Source organism: Ruditapes philippinarum, unplaced genomic scaffold, assembly GCF_026571515.1.
Source record: "Ruditapes philippinarum isolate M1 unplaced genomic scaffold, ASM2657151v2 ctg500_1_1_1_1, whole genome shotgun sequence".
Taxonomy (NCBI): Eukaryota; Metazoa; Mollusca; class Bivalvia; order Venerida; family Veneridae; genus Ruditapes; species Ruditapes philippinarum.
The window spans coordinates 161,926-181,057 of record NW_026867377.1 but is presented as its reverse complement, the minus strand read 5'-3'; the positions used below and the strand labels follow the sequence as shown (position 1 = coordinate 181,057).

At 32.8% G+C, this 19,132-nt stretch overlaps 1 protein-coding gene across 1 annotated transcript; it reads left to right on the top strand.

Annotated features, from left to right (window-relative positions):
* The first annotated feature begins 2,552 nt into the window (after positions 1 to 2,552).
* On the top strand, positions 2,553 to 18,698 carry LOC132735879 (acetylcholine receptor subunit delta-like). The gene is made up of 5 exons (XM_060722896.1): positions 2,553 to 2,619; positions 7,190 to 7,389; positions 12,301 to 12,425; positions 16,752 to 16,880; positions 17,472 to 18,698. The coding sequence occupies exons 2-5, from the start codon at positions 7,209 to 7,211 to the stop codon at positions 18,258 to 18,260; spliced, it is 1,224 nt and encodes a 407-aa protein (XP_060578879.1). The 5' UTR covers positions 2,553 to 2,619; positions 7,190 to 7,208; the 3' UTR covers positions 18,261 to 18,698.
* The last annotated feature ends 434 nt before the right edge of the window (positions 18,699 to 19,132 follow it).

The following is a 19,132-nucleotide window of genomic DNA, read 5'->3' as shown; positions in this document are numbered from 1 at the left end:
AAGGCCGCATATAGATGTATATTAACATTTATTGCAGTCTCATCCATACAAAACAACATTTCAATTACAAATTGTAAAACATAAAATGTATGGTCTTTCTGATGAGAATCGTAAGAGACTACATATCATTCTGCAAGCACTTCCAATATGTCAAACTCCACGGTTACTTCCCTTTATAAGTAGAATTAAGGGGAGATACGTGCGTAGGAGATTGCCAATATGTAACTGAAGAGTTACCTTTCTTTTCGATGCTTTATTTACATAATTAAAAACCTCTGCTAACCTCGTTCAGAAAGATGGCAATTTTGATAAGAACACCCTAGCAAAACTATTTAGCTTTAACTAATTATCATAATATTTATTGAACTGGTTAGTACGGTGTTCTACGGTGTTTCATTAGGACCAGCGTGTTTTGAGAACAAAAACACTAAACTTCGCTCTGCCGTACTGTCACCATCGTACTGTCACCATTGACTGTCACTATCGTATTGTCGTACCGTTACCATCGTGCTGTCATATTGCCACCATCTCGTTATGTCGTACTGTCATTATCTTATTGTTGTACCGTCACGATCTTGCAGTACGATGGTGACAATACTAAAGTACGATGGTGACAGTGCGACAGTACGATGGTGACAGTACGATGGTGACAGTACGTCAGAACGATGGTTATAATACTACAGTATGATGGTGACAGTACGATGGTGAGGGTACCACAGGCTGTCAGCATCGTACTGTCGTGCTTCGGTCATCGTCACCATCGTACTGTTATACTGTCACCATCGTATTGTCATGTTTCGCGCATTTCGTTCTCAGAGAAAACGTCCTGGCCCTAACGGAACACCGTAGAGTAGCTGCTGTTTCTTAACACTATTTCACAAATATTTATTTCTTAATGAATTCTTATCAAAATATACACGACATTCACAAATATTAATATACATTGTCCATTTTTATCTTAATGAGACATACCATTTTGTTGGATTTATATTACATATAAATCCGTGATATTATCTATATATCAGCAGTTTAAAGTTTAAATGCCCTTGTTAATCTGTAAATAAAATTTACATTATCTTAAGGTCTTATAAAACATTGACCACTCAATACTATGACAAAATGTCTTGTTATAAAAAAAAAGAATTTAAAATATGGGTCTAACTTTAATCAGATTAAACTTAAGTTGATAACAGAGGTACTTTATTCTGCCACAATAGAATGTTATTGTATGTTCCAAATAAAATAACACCAATTAGGTAAAAGGAAAGACATATGTTATTTGTATTTTTACGATAGTATATCTTCATGTGTTACCTTTTAAAAATGAAAATATTATTATTATTATTATTATCATTATTATTATTATTATTATTATGATTGTTATTATTATTATTATTATTATTATAATTATTATTATTATTATTATTATTATTATTATTATTATTATTATTATTATTATTATAATTATTATTATTATTATTATTATTATTATTTTACTATTATTATTATTATTATCATCATCTTCATCATCATCAACATCATCGTCATCATCTTCATCATCATCGTCATTATTTTTATATGTCTGTCAGTTATGACTTACTGTAACTATCCCTTTTATTAAATTGAAAACATTGCCGTGTTATTGTCTTTGCCGGCTGAACAATAAAGACTTACCTATTTATAAATGTTTTTATATTTTTGTTAAGGCTTTAAAGTTTATGAAAAGCCTATGACATCGAAAGAAGTTTGAATTTCTCTATGTTTGTTTAATATATTTTGTCTTTATGCTTAAAATTGCATGAAAACGACCCACGTGTGACTTAAACCTAAGTACATGAAAAAACATTTTTTTATTATCTCTACGAAAGACCTGTGGGGACATTTCAACTTCATGAATTCCCGATTTCATCTTCATGAATTCCTGATTTCAACTTCACGCATTCACGATTTCAACTTCACGAACTCACAATTTCATATCAATAATACACGATTTCAACTTTATTAATTCACGATTTCAACTTGAGGAATTCAACTAAATGAATTCCCGATTTCAACTTCACGAATTCACGATTCCATGAAGTCGAAATCTTGAATTCGTAAAGTTGAAATCGTGACTTCATGAAGTTAGAATCGTTAATTAATGATGCTGAAATCGTGAATTCATTAAGTTGAAATCGTAAATTCGTGAAGTTGAAATTGTGAATTCACGAAGTTGAATTCGTAAGGTTGAAATCGTGAATTCACGAAGTTTAATTCGTAAGGTTGAAATCGTGAATTAATGAACTTGAAATCGTGATTTCGTGAAGTTGAAATCGGGAATTCATGAAGCTGAAATCGTGAATTCGTGAATTCCGTATGCTGAAAACGGGAATTCACGAAGTTGAAATTGTGAATTCATGAAGATGAAATTGAGAATTCATGAAGTTGAAATGACCCTAACGGTCTTTCGTATATCTCTCTACTGTTCGTAATAAGATAATTGTCAATATTGTTGAAGTTTTTTGAATATGTGTACAGTGCGACTCTAAATTAAACTATTTCGTCACTGGAAGTACAAATATTCTAGTTTACTTCTAAAGTCGTGTTTAATAGCAAGGGGGACAATCAACTGCAAGATAAGTAATGTTTTACTCAATCATTTTGTTTTCTATTACATTTCTGATGTAGTTTTTTAAACTACATGTACACAGACAAATATTCGATGATATAATGATGACATAATGAAATTGAATCAATACTGGATACATTTTATATGATTTGTTTACAAAAAAACCCTTACAGCTCTAAGTCAATCTGAATCTTGACAATTATTATTATAATACAAAAAATAAACAACTAAATATTCACAAAACCATTTTTAGCGCTCTGGTGTATTAGTCTTATTTAGCTTCTATTCATCCGTGACTGAGTTTTTATGATGAATTTAAAAAAAAAATTTAAAAAAAAATCATGTTCTTATATAATAATTATGGAAATATCCGCCACTTCGTTTTTGTGTTATTTGATATTCTAACATGCTAATTCTTATTTATTTAAAAAAGTTTGTACGCAAGCATGCTTATTAGTATGTCACTTTTTCTAATATGAATTAAGAATATTATTAATTAATGTTAACATTTTAATTTGAACAACATCTTTTATTTTTACATGAATTTGTTCGTAATGATTTTATGACTTGTGAATGTGCAACTTATTTTATTGAAATTTTCAATAGAACTCGTGTTCTTTCAAACTTTTGTTATTACTGTTACTTTTACTCATAGACAGACATGAAATCATCATTTTCAATGTAAATCAAACATTACATGTATAATTATATCGTCTTCATAATAATGTTGGCGTTACCATTATATGAAGCCGGGAACCAATTTTTATATTCCCGCTTGAGCGGCATCGGTGCCATTATACATAGAAACTGGGCGTTAGATTTAGTGGAAGAAAAATGCCCGTTCTGTGACAGTATTGAAGATGAAAGGCATGTCATTCTTGATTGCTATATGTACGATGACTAGCGACAAATTATTTAATAAAGCAAAATCTATACTAGGTAATGCATTTGTAAGAATAAATATCTAAAACTGAATGATTAATATTTCTGTTCACTAAAACTGAAATGATACGTTCTTGTGCCAAACCAATTTTTAAATATTCTACAACTTCGTCTTTTATTAATGCCGTTGTACATGCTTTCAACATGATAATGTATTTTTACCTTTTAGGTTTAGGTAGGTAGTCACTGTTAATCAGTTCATGCATGATCCATGAAGATAATGGATCTTTTAAAATGTTTTTTTATATAATGTCGAATATGCTGAAAGCGTTTATGAAGCAGGTTAATTGAAAAAAAACGTTAGTTGTCTGACTAATAAAATATATAAATAAATATCATATGGTGTCGGCCTAGTGAATTTTCGTATTATTTATTATATGGTAAATCAGTCACATTTGAGGCTTAATTCCCGATTCCACTGTTCTGGATGAATTATATACTGTCTTCAACTTTAAACATCAACACTATCTAAGTCAAATGAGGTCTAAAATATAATATGTTAGCCATCTACTTTTTTCAGAAATCTTCATTTTGTTGTGTGTGTGTTTTTGTTTTGTTTTTATTTTTTGTTTGTTTTTTGTTGTTGTTTTTTTGTGTTTTTTTTGTGTTTTTTTTTTCACCACTTTGAAAACTCCTGACTGCTTGTAAAGAAAGCCTTCCGCCAACAAATGAGTTCCCGGAGAATACACAAAAGAAAGAACTTTTAATGTCACCCTATAACACATAAAAACTGTACACATGCAATAAATACTCATTAATTATGACCAATCAAACTAGAGAGAACTTAAACTGGGCCACCTCAAAAATTAAAAGAACTACTTTCTAGACTACAACGAGTTGGGTCTAATTTTGTACTGGGGTGAGACCTAAATGAATCAAAAATTTAATTTAAGCCAAAATTTATACTCATTTCCTAGTAATTTAGTGTTATACAAGTACAACAGGTTTGACAGTAAATAGGTTTGACATGCCACCAGCAAATTACATTAATTTAGAGCCATTTCTTAAATTTGAACATCGATGCGAAAAATCAGGCTCGGCCACTTCTACGCAAAAATTTATATTACAAGTTCTGTCATATCTTCCGATTCTGCCAATGGATTTTCTCAAATAAAGTTTTATGTTACCGGCTAATGTTATGTAGATATTTTATGAGAGATAAGACCTTATTGCTTTAAAATTGTAAAAGAAACTCCATTTCTTTTAAAGAGAACATGAAAATTTGGGATAAAATACAAGTAATCAAAATTAAATTAAACTTTTTCTTTCAATATTGTTATAAAACTTACTGATAATGACTTTTACCTATATACCATGGTAAATAAAGTAAAGTATTAACAAATATACTCTACATTGTTGGCTTAAGATATCAATATAAAGACAAACAGAGGTAATCTTAAGGTTTGTAAAGACGTTACCATTGCACAATAGGCTATGTCCTCTGAGAAAGTAAGATTAGCCAACTCTCACACAAATAAGGCTTAAAAAAGATGGCACATACCGTCTCCCACTTTAAATTATTGAGAAGTCTTAAAATAGTCAGAATTAGAGAAATTTTCTCCTAATATACATCAAAATAACAACCAAATATTGCCCGAGCATTCAATGGGAGCCGTTCGCGCCAATAGCTGAAGTTTCAAACTAGACATGATTTATTACCTTCTCAATGTGTTGCCAAACTGAGCTGTAGGAGTTCTTCCATAGATCTGAACCAGGATTAGGTAAGGGCCTATACTCAAACCCAGGCTTTGGTAACTGCAAGATCTCAAAAATATGTAACACTAGTTAAAGGTTTTATAAGAGGCATTTATGGTGATTTATTCTGATATCTAAAAAGAAAGAAAATAATGTCTAAATTAATGGCTTGATTTGCTGATTCACATCTGTAGGAGGGCCAAATATTGTGTGCTTAAAAATTCATGCCTGAAAATAGCAGTTTGGTCATAATGAACCTAACCTAATTTAACTGATGCAATGTACATAGCAGCTACAACAACAACAATAACAATCACATTAACTGTGTTATTCTAAATGAGCCAATTATCCATAAACTTCACTGATAAATGACTAGAAAATCATTTATGTGTATATATTAGCAAATACATTCTGCAACACAGCAAAACATCAAGTTTCACTACACTGAAAATGTCTATATTTCCAACATGTAAATCACATTTGCCCTGTTCAACTGTCAGTTCTGCTTCATTGAAATACAAGACAATTGTAATTATTTACATATTGGTTGTTGCAGCATTAATCCTTTGCTGAGACATCAGTGCCTAAAATGTGGTGGTCCATACGATCAATAGGCTACTACAGTTCTTTGTTCGAATCCCATGGCCGGTGCTTCTTGGGCCCCTAAGATCTCTGGAATTAGCTTGCCAATCACATTTTTACCAATGTAACGAGTCTGATACCACACACTCCCCAATTCCTTGCAATGCATGGTTTATCCATAATTTAAGATGCACCTCTCTAAAAAATAAATCATTTTCTATATGAACCTTATAAAAATGCAAATAAGCTAGAAACTGTAGGTATATTTTGCTAGACACAGGGTACAGAAATAAAAATAATAAATTTATAAATTGATTTATACAAAATTTAAATTTCATTTGTTTTTATTTTAAATTTATTATCACAGTTTTAATTCAATAAAATGTGGTAAATCTTTCATGCAAAAGCTCTGTACCCTTCTCAATGCTCATTGACACAGTTGCAGACATCTACATTTGAAGGGAAGATAACAATAACAACATCTGTCCAAATTTAAAATGTCAAAATTTAAATTTTGAAATGAAATTTTTAATTTTCAAACCTGTCAGTTATCATTTAATATCCTGATTTCTATGAATGAACACAACAATTATGCGAAGTTTCATCAATATCCGTCAACTAGTTCCCATTTTTCTCATTTACATAATAGGTGTCGGCCTAGTGAATTTTCGTACTCTTTGTTCTACAGTAAATCAGTCACAGTTGAGACTTAATTCCCGATTCCACTGTTCTTAATGAATTATATACTGTCTTCAACTTTAAACATCAACACTATCTAAGTCAAATTAGGCCCAGAATATAATGTGTTAGCCATCTACGTTTTCCAGAAATCTTCATTCTGTTGTGTAACACTGTTTAAATTCACCACTTTAAAAACTCCTGACCGTTTGTGGGTAGTACATTTTTTTGCCACTTCAAAAATACTTTCTACTACAACGGGTTGGGTCTAATTCCGTACCAGGGTGAGACCATATAGTACGAGAAAACATCGAAGTTATAATCACATGTCGTGATAATCACACGCACGGTCTTAAAATATGAAATTGAATTTGATTATTTTCCTCAATAAATTCAACATCTGATGGTATAATATTTTTTGGGAATACTTTTATTTTCCAACACAAGATATCGTATGCAACCGTTCTTTCATAATGAGTCATCATTATTTTGTTTAATTTGTATTATCTGTGTGCATTGGAAAATAAATATAATCAATAATTCGTTTATATACATTGGTGTTTATAAGAGAAAGAAATAGCATGTTAGAATGTTTAATAACACATAAGACAAGGTGGCGGATATTGCTTTACCATACATGCATATAACTTTGACACATCGATTTTATGTCGCTTAATTTTTCAGGGATAATTGCATCGGAGGCATGCGGTCAGTCAAGATATGTATACTTTTATCACTACTAGACTTCGTGACGTCACAGTCCGCGACTGACGTCAAAAACCTTCTCACTAAATTGTTCGTCACCGATGGATACAATAAAAACGTCCGGCCTCTACAAGATCAAATGCAATATGTTCCTATTTATTTAGATTTCGTCCTGAATTGTAAGTATTACTAAACATCAAATAATTGACGTCTGACATCGTCAAATATGTTTGCCAAAGTTCGATTAAGGGCTTCTTTCTAATACGTTTTATTTTCTTTTAAACTGGCCAGTTTCGGGGTGACCATCCCACGTGACCTCTGAAATCAGAAACAATATGATGTTGAATCACATTAACTAACCGATATCAATTCATATTTTCCAAGCTAGTTCTATTATTTCAAAATCAATTCAAAAACTAATTGAAGCAGTGCAAAGAGTACAATTTTGTTTTACCCGGATACCCATAAAGACGTATTTTGTTGAAACATTCGGAGCGATGCAGAAGAAAACAGGACGTTTCGGCCCAAACCAAATCGGCCCCTGTGCAAAAATCGGCCCCGACTCAAAATCCTGCAGAATATGGCGTCGAGCGTATTGTGGTTCTTTCCCTTTTTAAGCGAGGTGAAATGGCACGATACGGAATAATGGCGGAGGGAAATAAAAAAACAAGATTAGGGTAACAACAAGAAAGTTTCAAATATTAATTGTTCGTTGTATTTTTGTTCGTATAATATAGCGCATACGGAGAAGAAGGATGGTCTGCATATATATCATGGTAAGGAAAACGTTATTTAAGTTTTTGTTACTGCAACTTCAACCGGCAACCTTATATACTTATATATTATAAATAAAAAATACAATATCCGATAATTGGAACAGATATTTGATAAGTAAATGCAAAATAATGTTTCCTTCAAAACTGTAGCTTATTTACAGTATCAGTGACTATAGTCAATGTTCTTCGAAAAAGAATGTTATATCTCGCTACTTAACAACTTACAATACCAAGAGCGCTCGGCTTTTCTTAAAACAAGAGCCAGGATAATGTAGAATTTTCTAATTTCAAAAATACCATAGTTTTGTCAAAATCAGCATAAGACTTTTGGTTTTTAGATAGTGACCTCCTATTATGCTCTTAAATAAGTTTTAATCCATAACCTTCAGTAGTTTTGGAGATACCAACCTGCACGCAAATAATTAATCAAATTGTGACACCGACGCCGAAACCGACGCCTGGATGATTACAATAGGTCTCCCTATTTTTCGAATACTAGAAGTCTAGCTAAAACAAGAGATAGGACATAGGTCAATCTTAAATCTTAACTGTCAATATTTTAACTGCCTCAAACGGGACACCATAGAAACGGACAGAAAGTTGAAGCGAACTTGAGAGCGCAACTAAATCGAATAAATTGGATGACCATTTCCAGGAATGGTGATTTTATCATTAAACTTTTAAGAAACTAACAGTTGTTCGTTCGTTTGAATATGCTCAAACCTTTTTATAGCGTCTGACATTCTGTCAGAAAGAAAGCAAAGCAAAACAAATCAACGGTCATTAACCGATGAATATTAAGTAAAGCATCCATGTAAGGAAATTTACCATTTCAGGCCCAAAACATTATACATGTACATATAATATTGACGCAATAAATATTTAGTGTGTGTTTCAACATTTAGTAACTTATGTCTATGACTCTCTATTGAAGGCAACCATTTTAACAGTATTGGTAGAGTAAGTGCATGAAATTCCGTGCAAATGCAATTTGCCTACACCTTAAGCTGCCTAAAGGCCCTTCAAATATTTTCAGTTGTTTTATATTTTCAACATGAACATACATTTCTTTTTCAATTACATTTATCTATTATTAAATGTGTTTATGAAATTCTCTGTTCTTAACACTTAATCGTCGTATAACTCACATACAGTTACTCGTATTTTCTTCAAAAGAGTCTTCTTACAAATGTGAAGAAGAAGACAGTTCGCTAGCACAGGCATCAGTTTAAACTCGGAGGCATTCTGCCTCAAAAGTGTTAGATTTCACATTAGATGAAATACCACTCGATTCATCAGCAAACAACCTAAACGTAAGGTGGAGTTATGTTGCATTTAGTCCAAAATAATATGATTTCTTAAAAATGCTTCACACCAAATCATAAAACTTCGAGCTCCTCTTCAAATCATAAACAATATTCATGGTCGGAGAAGAGGGTTGGGAACGTAATTTCAGTTAAACAAGTTAGATGCAAGTCTTAATGTACTTCTGAAATTATACAAATTGCCAAGCAATAAAATTATATAATTCAACAATTCTTTACACCAAATTACCATTTTCTATGGTGGCTGATTTGGAACACTTTTGTGCGTCGTGTTGTCGCTAGCGACAGCACGACAAAGCGCCAAACGGTGCGTTTTCGGACTTTTGTCTTGTCTTCCTGTCGCTAACAATGCCCGCCAAACGGCGCGTTGTCATGCGGTGTGTTGTCGCGATGTCACTTTGTCGCTCGGCACAAATCGAAGGATTGGCTTTTTGTATGTATATATATATGTAAGCCAAGCGACATGGCGCAATCGCAACAATGTCCCGCACGACAACGCGCCGTTTGGCGTGCTTCGCTAGCGACAGGACGACAAGATGACAGTTCGACAACACGCCGTTTGGTGCGTTTCGCTAGCGACAAGACGAAAGGCGATAACGAAATAGGTTGTGTTGTCGCTATCGACAACGCAACGCGCAAAGTAAACCAAATCCGCCTGAAATTCTGTATCGCTTCAAAACCGCACTTCGAATGTTTGAACAAAAACAATTCGTTCCGAGATGGTAACAATGGTATAGCGGAAAGACAAAATTGTACGCTTTGCAGTGCTTCAATTTGTTTTCAGATTGGTTTTGAAATTAGAGATCTAGCTTAGACAATTAAATATAAATTGGTACAGGTGTGTTAATGTGTGCCGCCATTCATTTCCATATCATTTTTGATGCCACAGGTCGCGTGGGATGGAAACCCTGCAGTTTGCGATATACCAACATTCCCTTCCAAATCAATTTTATTAACAATATTCTTGTTCCGTCTGCTATAATTATTTTCAAGTTGAAAATTAAATATATGAAGCACTGGCTTATGGGGGTATGTACGTAAACGTAGTCAATGTCAGTGTTATTTACGAAACTTTCAGGTAAATTTATAAATAACATAGCCAGTTGTTTTGCTGCAGTGATAACACAAATCTAAAATTTAATGATTATTCTAGGTAGATTTCAGTTTGAAATTACATTTTCAAGTCTATGTTTGAAGGACTAGTTTAGATAAAACTAAAAAATATCACAACAAGAAAACTTACCTTGAATGTGCTAAATTTCTGAAGATCAAGTTATATCTTTTGCAAGGCTTTATGCACATTTCATGAATGGCAAAATCAAGTTTAAAGTATGTTTTAGTGCATTGGAACACTATACACGTATTGCTTTCACTTTGGACACACTTAGAGAAAATCAAATGCGGAAGCACTTTAACAAATTAGTTTCAGTCCATTTTCAGATATACAACCATGCTCTTTGTAACAACACTAACGGCTTTTTGCGACGGACGCGCCCTCATGCGCGTTCAGAGCTAAGTCATCTACACATGGGATTTCGTCTGCTACAATCGCGCAAAGTGTCTTCAACCGATTAACAGCCCAAGGAATAGTACATGAATTTGATCCTTTAAAACTCCCATACTATGTCGGGATATCTTAAAATCTTCCATATTTAGCCTTTTCAATTTCAAATTAAGTTATCCAAGTTAAAATATGAACGTATATGATTGATAAAAACGTTGTAGTCCCGTAGTATTATTGCGCAATATGCAAATTACTGCCGAAACGATTTACCGCTGTCGAAAATGTAGGACAACAAATTATACTATAATAAAGGTGTAAGCTCTGAGTTCTAAGAAATTATTAGTAGGAAATAAATATTTCTACATTATACAAAACATTATTATTAACAAATCAAAAGTTTTTCGTGACTCTAGAATAACTCGCGCATTAATAAAAAAGAACTATTTTCGTGACTCATACCGCGGGTTTAGCTGAATATTCAGCAGTTATTAATAAATTAGATACGGTACAATGGTTAGTATAAATATCTATTTTTGAAAATGCATGTAACAAGAGAGTTTTTCAACACTTTACCACCATGTAGTCTTTCATGGTAATCTTTATTGAAGGAACTTGTAATATCAGTTCTACTTCCGATTCTTGTGGTTTGTTTACATATTTTTCTAGGTCACGATATGAGTTAACCTTCGCTATTCTAAAAATAGATTCTGCTTTACCTGTGCTGATTTTCGGACAGTAGGGAGTACACATTATACATGTTATAAACCAGCGGATACTTACTTTGTTCACATGCAATACTTTTAGAAATTCTATACAATTGTAAGAAGCAAACAAGTTAAATGAATTAAAGTGTGAAAATGAAAAGGACAACTAAACACTGTAGTGCTTAAGTGACATTTAAATTAAAATAAAAACGATGTGCTCTGGCCCTTGTAAATAAAAAAAACTAAAAAATACACTATTAATTGCTGATGATTTTAACCAAAAATATTTTTAATGAGACGTACATATCCAAGAGAAATAAAAATACAAATAACTTATATTTTATTGTCTATATGCCCACTATGTTAAAACACAAAGCAATTCTAAATAACATTCTCACATGTATAATGTATTATGCTTGAAGTTTATTTGCATGGTTTTATTTTAGAAATATTTCGTTGACAGTTTTTTTTTCTATTTACATATCATTCATTGGAATAAATCGATAATGACACTGATTTACAAGTTTGACCAGAGTTTTTAGGCATAAATTTCATTTTGTATTTAAATGCTTGAAAGTAGAAAATCTGGATTATATCAGATTGGGACACAAAATATACTGCTCTACAAATCTCGAACTTGTATGGAACAAATTTTCTCTGTTATATATTTTGTGTTTTTTTTTTTTTTCTAAAAAAAACCTAAATGTCTCTCCGGTTGCATGTCCGTCGCATTCAGTGCTGCAGCACTTTGATTAACTATAGACATCGTTTATGTTTGCAGCTGTGATCGAATTTAATGAGCAAGAAGAGAGTCTGAAAACTGCCGGGTATTTAATGGCATATTGGGAAGATGAATACTTGACCTGGAATTCTTCCGATTACAACGGAGTAGACGTTTTATTCGTGGTAGGTTATTTTCGTGTGCCCCGACCTGGAACCACTTACATCCTCTCAACTTAAATGATATCTGAAGATCACAGCAAGGGGGCGTGCTATTTAGACCGCACATGAGCGCGGTCAATATTATTTATGCACATAAATTGGACCAGATATTGACCTTAGACTCATTAATTTTCGGATTATTTTTCGTTAGTTTCCGTACTTTATTACTGATTTTATTATAATGATAGGAATGTTCTCCGATGGCCTAGTGGTTAGTGATAGCATAGCAATCGCAAAGTTGCAAGCTCGAATCCTCCACAAAACATTTTGTTTTTCAGATTTCTTTAATCATTTTTTATTCATATGCAGCATTTATGGATATAACATGTATTTAATTTATTATCCCTTTGTTTAAAACTTTGATATATAGAAGTTTATTTGTAAAGATTCATATTTTAATGTGTGCAGTCGTATAATGCACAAAAATACGTAGTAGAAGCCAAGTATAAAAAAATACAGTTTCAGATAAGATTCGAACCTACAACCTTCACTTTGAAACTCCTATTACCGAGGTTAGTTAGGCAAGTGTCGTGTTGGTAACTTTATATTATACATAAACTTACCATGTATACCATTATGCCATACTTTAAAATGCGTATGGTGTGCTTCGAAATCCGACAAATGGTCATTAAATATTCAAATGTTTCAGGTCAATATTGCCAAACAATGTGTGACGAAAAGGCACTTAAACGTCGCATAAATAAAAACAATTGAAACACATACGAACGTGATAAGTAAGGATAAAGTCTCTACAAGATCGGATCCAGGGTTTTTTTATGACCAGGCTTTGAACTTTAATTTACAGGACATTTAATTTTACGTTTAAAGTGGCATGTTTATAAACAATGTACAATAAATAAACAAAACAAAAACAAAATCGTCCAAGGCATTTAGCAATGACTCGTTTGATTAGAACCAATTTTAAAGTTACGGAAAATGCAATTTGTTTATTTTTTTTAACTTTTTTATTTTAACAAGAAGTAAATTCCAGAAACGCAAGTCTATTAATAGCACACAGCTGCTATCTATAGTTAGGTAGAGAAAAAGAGAAATCAAGTGATTGGTTTAGGGGTTTAGATTCAAACTTATCAACCTTACGGTTTTGACTTATCCGTGTTGTTGCTAATGAATTACTGTACATTGCATAAAAGTTATATAAAAGGAACAACAAAACAGATGTCTATTAACGAAGGACAATAACACTGTCATCTATAAATATATAAAACCTCGTGTGCCAGTGAACATTTCTATAAACAGTTTCGACTCTATATGTGGTAGGTATACGAGCACAAAATCATTCTGAAAATAAAAAAAACGACACGTGAGACACCCATGCAATCGCCGCCGACGTCGTAAAATCAACTACTGTACAAGTTTACTTCTTTAAAGGAGGATAACTCCAGATTCATGCTAATTTTCATGAAAATTTTGAAAATTTATTTAAAAGTAAAGTATTGTTAAGTGAACAATGAAGTAAATTACACATTGCAAACGGCACTTACAATCCACATAAATTACCAAAACGATGTCAAAATATACATAAATACCTCTTACTGCGTTAGTAACGCAGTAGAATTATAGTGATTAATACTGCAAAATCAGTCATTAATCACACATAACATGTTAATTATTAATTAAATATTGAATCTTTTTACTTTTCTTCAGATCTGTGTACATTTTTCTAAAGATTGAATTTCTTGAAATATTTTGGCTCATCTGGATGCGTGCAGCTTTAAAAAGAAACATGTGAGATGTCTTTTTGCAGCTGTAGAAGATTTGTTTAATTCGAAAACATTTGAAGATATTTCTGCATAAAAGGCACAATGAATGTTCATAACTTACAATTATTTAACAAAATAGAATTTATTCTATATATTGAATATAGTATCATAATGGAAGTTTGTTTTACTCTTCATGAATATAATGTTTTGAAAGTTATATGCCGGAGAAATGGACATTATCTTGGCACATCGGGGATATTTTTCTACGAAAGGGAACAAGTTATGTTTTGCTTTCAAACTAAATTCAAAATAAATTATATATATTATATACCATTTATTTTGAATTTAGTTTGATAACAAAACATAACTTGTTCCCTTTTGTCAAGAAATTTTACATGAAACATTTTTATACTATTATAATATTATTATAATAGCATAAAAAAGTTTCTTGTAAAATCCCATTACTAGTATTAGATTTTCGTGTGTTGGTAAGTATATGGAAACATTTCCTCTGCAACAGAGATTTTCCAAAACGGGCATAAAGTATGTTACTCAAACATTTTTAAGTCCCAGATTTACATAAAAAATATTTATATCATTTGATTGGAATAAACAGTGTATAAAGCTGCATGCCTCCAACCACAATATTTCAAGAAAATCAAACTTGCGCAAAAATGTGTGCCATTTGCACCAGAAGATCTCCGTTGCGTAATTTAGTCATACGGTTCAAAAGTTTTAGGAGCAGCAATATTTCGGTACACGAATCACTCGGTCATATAATTGTGCAATGTGATATTGTAGCTATAATGTTCACTGTTACTATTTTTTCAGAACATGAAATAGTAAAACGCTATTCAGAAAACAATAATCGATTTATACAGTTTAAAGGATAAAAACGGAACATTGCTCGTAGTGTTAAGTAACGTAAATGACATTTTCCGATTTTTCCTTGTACCGATTTGTTCACTTCGATTTTAATTTTTCGTTTAAGTTAAGTCGTATATGCATAACATGTTTGTAGACTGGTTTAAATGATTTAAGGCTTAAAATGCGATGCATTAGCCTCAATTTGATACGCATAAATGGATGACGCCAGCAATCATTCTCAACACTGTTGTGAGGTCTGATATTTTAACTAGGTATTGATGTGTGTTATGAATGTAAATGACATTTGTATAATTAATGTACATCCGGTTCACGATATTTGCAACTTTCGTTTTCGTACGATGACTATTTCACATTCTTAAATAAATGTGTTATTGTGCTTCTATAGTACTGAATTGACATGAGTGCTTATTGTATATGTGCTTAATATTATTACTGATGAAAACTGACCAACTTGATTTGCATTTATGTCATTGCTACGAATAATTGTGAATGTACATGTATTAAATTTTAAATAATATCTTTCTGTTCATTAATAATTTGTAGATGCAAGTGAAAACCCGTCATTTCAACGGTTAAATATTGCAGAAAACCTAGCTAAACGCCGTTTTCCGGTACTTTCTGTACATAGTTCTGGGGAATTCACCTTATGGAGTGTATACGAGTAACAACGAACGCTATATGTTTTTAGCCTTTTTTGAATAAAAGTGAAATAAAACTGTTACTTTTTATAAGAAAATAATTAAATATCATTGAATGAATTATTCCATACAAAATATAAAGTAAATGTACAGGTTTACACAGAAAATGTCTTTATTTATCATGAAAGATGCCACTTCGTCTGTTTTACTTTTATTGATTTTTATTAAAAACAATTCATTTCTTTGAAAAATTTGCAATACATATTAAAAGAACATAGATTATTTTCAAACACATCAAGTTTTTCACCTTAAACGGTAAAATTATCATATAAAAATAGAAATATCGTTTTAGAAAGTTATGTACTTCATTTGGTATAATTCCCCAGAGCTAAATCCGAAACGTACAGGAAAACGGTGTTTAGCTAGGTTTTCGAAAAGGCCAATCAACAATAACAAACCTACTACTTTGAACATTCAATCAGGCACATGTATATACATTCACGAATGTAAACGTAATGGCGGCAGATCCACGTTACTCGAATTCCGTTTCTCTCGAAGTAAAATGCCCAGTCCCTTGAAATTCGAGTTACCGAAAATGCTAAACAACATATTTTGCTTAAAAGTTAATTAAAGGAACCGGAAGTCATTAAATGATTTGCGTTTAAGTGATATTGTGCCCTTTTTTCATTGTCAAATTGACTTTAATTGACTATATATTTCAATAAACTGGTGGTTATAATGGTGATTGACCAGCACATGATATTTAAAAATGTTAAGGGTAAATAATAAATCTACCTTAAAATATAAAAAGACTGCCCTACTCTTTTCATAAATTGAAAGTTACAGATACATTGCGATGGATAATTACACACATTTCACAGGGCCTATTGAGTTATTTATCGTTCATGTGGGGTAAATTATAAAATTGACAGGAATTATGAGAAAATGTTAACTTATTTTGACTTTCATTGTTCACTCTATATCTACCCATGGATGGGCATAATGTCACGTTTCCTAAATCATATTAATTTTATATTTCAAAGCCTCAAGATGACATATGGAAACCGGATTTGTCACTCAGTAACACCTTTGCTATATTTAAAGGCATGGGATCTTCGTACTTGAATGTACAGATTTACAACGATGGATTGGTTCAGTGGTTCCCCTCAATGGTAAGTGTTACTGCTCTGAAATTATATCAAACATTTGAGCCGCGTCACGACAAAACCAACATAATGGGCTTGCGACCAGCATGGATCCAGACCAGCCTGCGCATCCGCGCAGTCTGATCAGGATCCACGCTGTTCGCTATCAGTTTCTCTACTTGTAATAGAGTTTGTAAGCGAACAGCATGGATCCTGATCAGACTGCGCCAGGGTGAGATTTGATGTATATTTATTGAGCAGTCCTCTTAGCTCAATAGGTAGAGCGTTGGACTGTGAATCGGACGTTCCGTGTACGATTTCCGGACGGTGCAGGTCACTTTCGTGGTGAATGATAACGATATTCCTTTCTGCGGTAATTTGCACTGTACCTTTGCTCTGGCAGGTACTGAAGTTATCCGTTACTTGCAAAAGTGAAGGCAACTAGTACTGTTAACTTGTTCGACAGTATGCCCATGAACGATGCGGTGGATAAACTGCGCTCTAGTAAATTCAATGTGACTTACTGCCATGATCTGGAGTGAAAAATACCAACACCATTACCTTTTATATTTTTTCATGAAATTTCATTGAATTAAATTGTGTTTTATTTTTCTTCAGATATTTGAATCTACCTGTGCAGTGAATATAAAGTACTTCCCCTTTGACACGCAAAAATGCGATCTGAAGTTCACTGCATGGAGTTATCGAAAGGTCGAAGTCGAGATACATAAAGGTAATAAAGGCGTGGTTCTAGACGATTACGTCAAAAATGCGGCTTGGGAACTCGTGTCTTCCACATCACAGGACGTTGTTACAGAAGAAGCAGCTGTCGTGTTTACGTTACATCTGAAACGAAAGCCACTATTCTTTCTCTTCAACATCATCGGGCCAGTACTCTTGTTGTCAATTTTAAATATTTTCACGTTTGTTCTTCCAGTTGAGTCCGGCGAAAAAGCCGGATACTCTATAACCGTGTTCCTGGCACTGGCAGTTTTTCTCACGATAATATCGGATCAACTACCTAACAACTCCGATACCGTGTCCCTCATGGCCATTTACTTGACAACGATGGTGTTGCTGAGCACGGCGGTGGTCGCTGTTTGTCTAATACAAATACGTCTATCTATTCGTAAAGAAACCGAGCAACCCATCAACCGCTTCTACGCATCAATTGTCAAACTGGCCAACTGTCTTCAGTGCAGACGACAAATGATCCAGAACAAAATCAAACCCGACAAAATCGTTAAAGAGAAGTCTCTGGATGATATCGATGACGAACCGGAAGTTGAAGCTATTTCGTGGATGGATGTTGTACATGCAATGGACTTTCTGCTGTTCTGGCTTGCAGCTATTTACACGTTCGTTTGCACAACAGCTATAGCATGCTCTGCTGTTTCCAATGTCTAAAAGATTTGTCGCGACATGACAAATTATGTCTCTTTAAACGGTTTTGGCAAAACTTCGAATAAAAGTTAGATTTTACCAAAAGACATACTATGTTAGTAATCACAAAGTTTTAATTGCTTTCCATGGAGAACTCAAACTTCAATTATAATACATGTACATACATATTAGGAAAACATTGTCCGAAAAAAAAACGAAGTCGAAAAAAAAAAGAAAAAAAGAAAAGGCAACAATAAAATGAATAAAAAGGATTAATTATAGATAAATCAAATGAAAGATGATTGTTTTAAGTTCTAAGGTTAATCATTGAGAATTAAAGTACAAAGTTCAATCAAGATGTTAAATTATTCCCGGCTGTCTTTATGTAACTGCTTACCTATGATTGTATTAAACATACATGAGGTGAATATATGCTTGAATTCGGTCTTATTTCACCATTTTCGCCATGTGGTCTTATTATAGACAATTATTTCACCATTTCCGCCATGCGGTCTTATTGTAGGCAATTATTTCACCATTTCCATAATGAGGTCTTATTGTAGACAATTATTTCACCATTTCCGCCATGCGGTTTTATTGTAGGCAATTATTTCACCATTTCCGCCATGCGGTCTTATTGTAGGCAATTATTTCACCATTTCCGCCATGCGGTCTTATTGTAGACAATTATTTCACCATTTCCGCCATGCGGTCTTAATGTAGGCAATTATTTTACCATTTCCGACTTGCGGTCTTATTGTAGGCAATTATTTCACCATTTCCGACTTGCGGTCTTATTGTAGGCAATTATTTCACCATTTATGCGATCTTATTATAGACAATTATTTTACAATTTTCGCAATGCGGTCTTATTGTAGACAATTATTTCACCACTT

What these genes read in the sequence shown, in the direction of transcription:
- LOC132735879 (XM_060722896.1), top strand. Translation starts at nt 7,209, where the DNA reads ATGCGGTCAGTCAAGATATGTATACTTTTATCACTACTAGACTTCGTG. An exon ending in TTTAGATTTCGTCCTGAATT is followed by an intron (nt 7,390 to 12,300) that starts GTAAGTATTACT and finishes TTATGTTTGCAG; the next exon opens with CTGTGATCGAATTTAATGAG. An exon ending in GAGTAGACGTTTTATTCGTG is followed by an intron (nt 12,426 to 16,751) that starts GTAGGTTATTTT and finishes TATATTTCAAAG; the next exon opens with CCTCAAGATGACATATGGAA.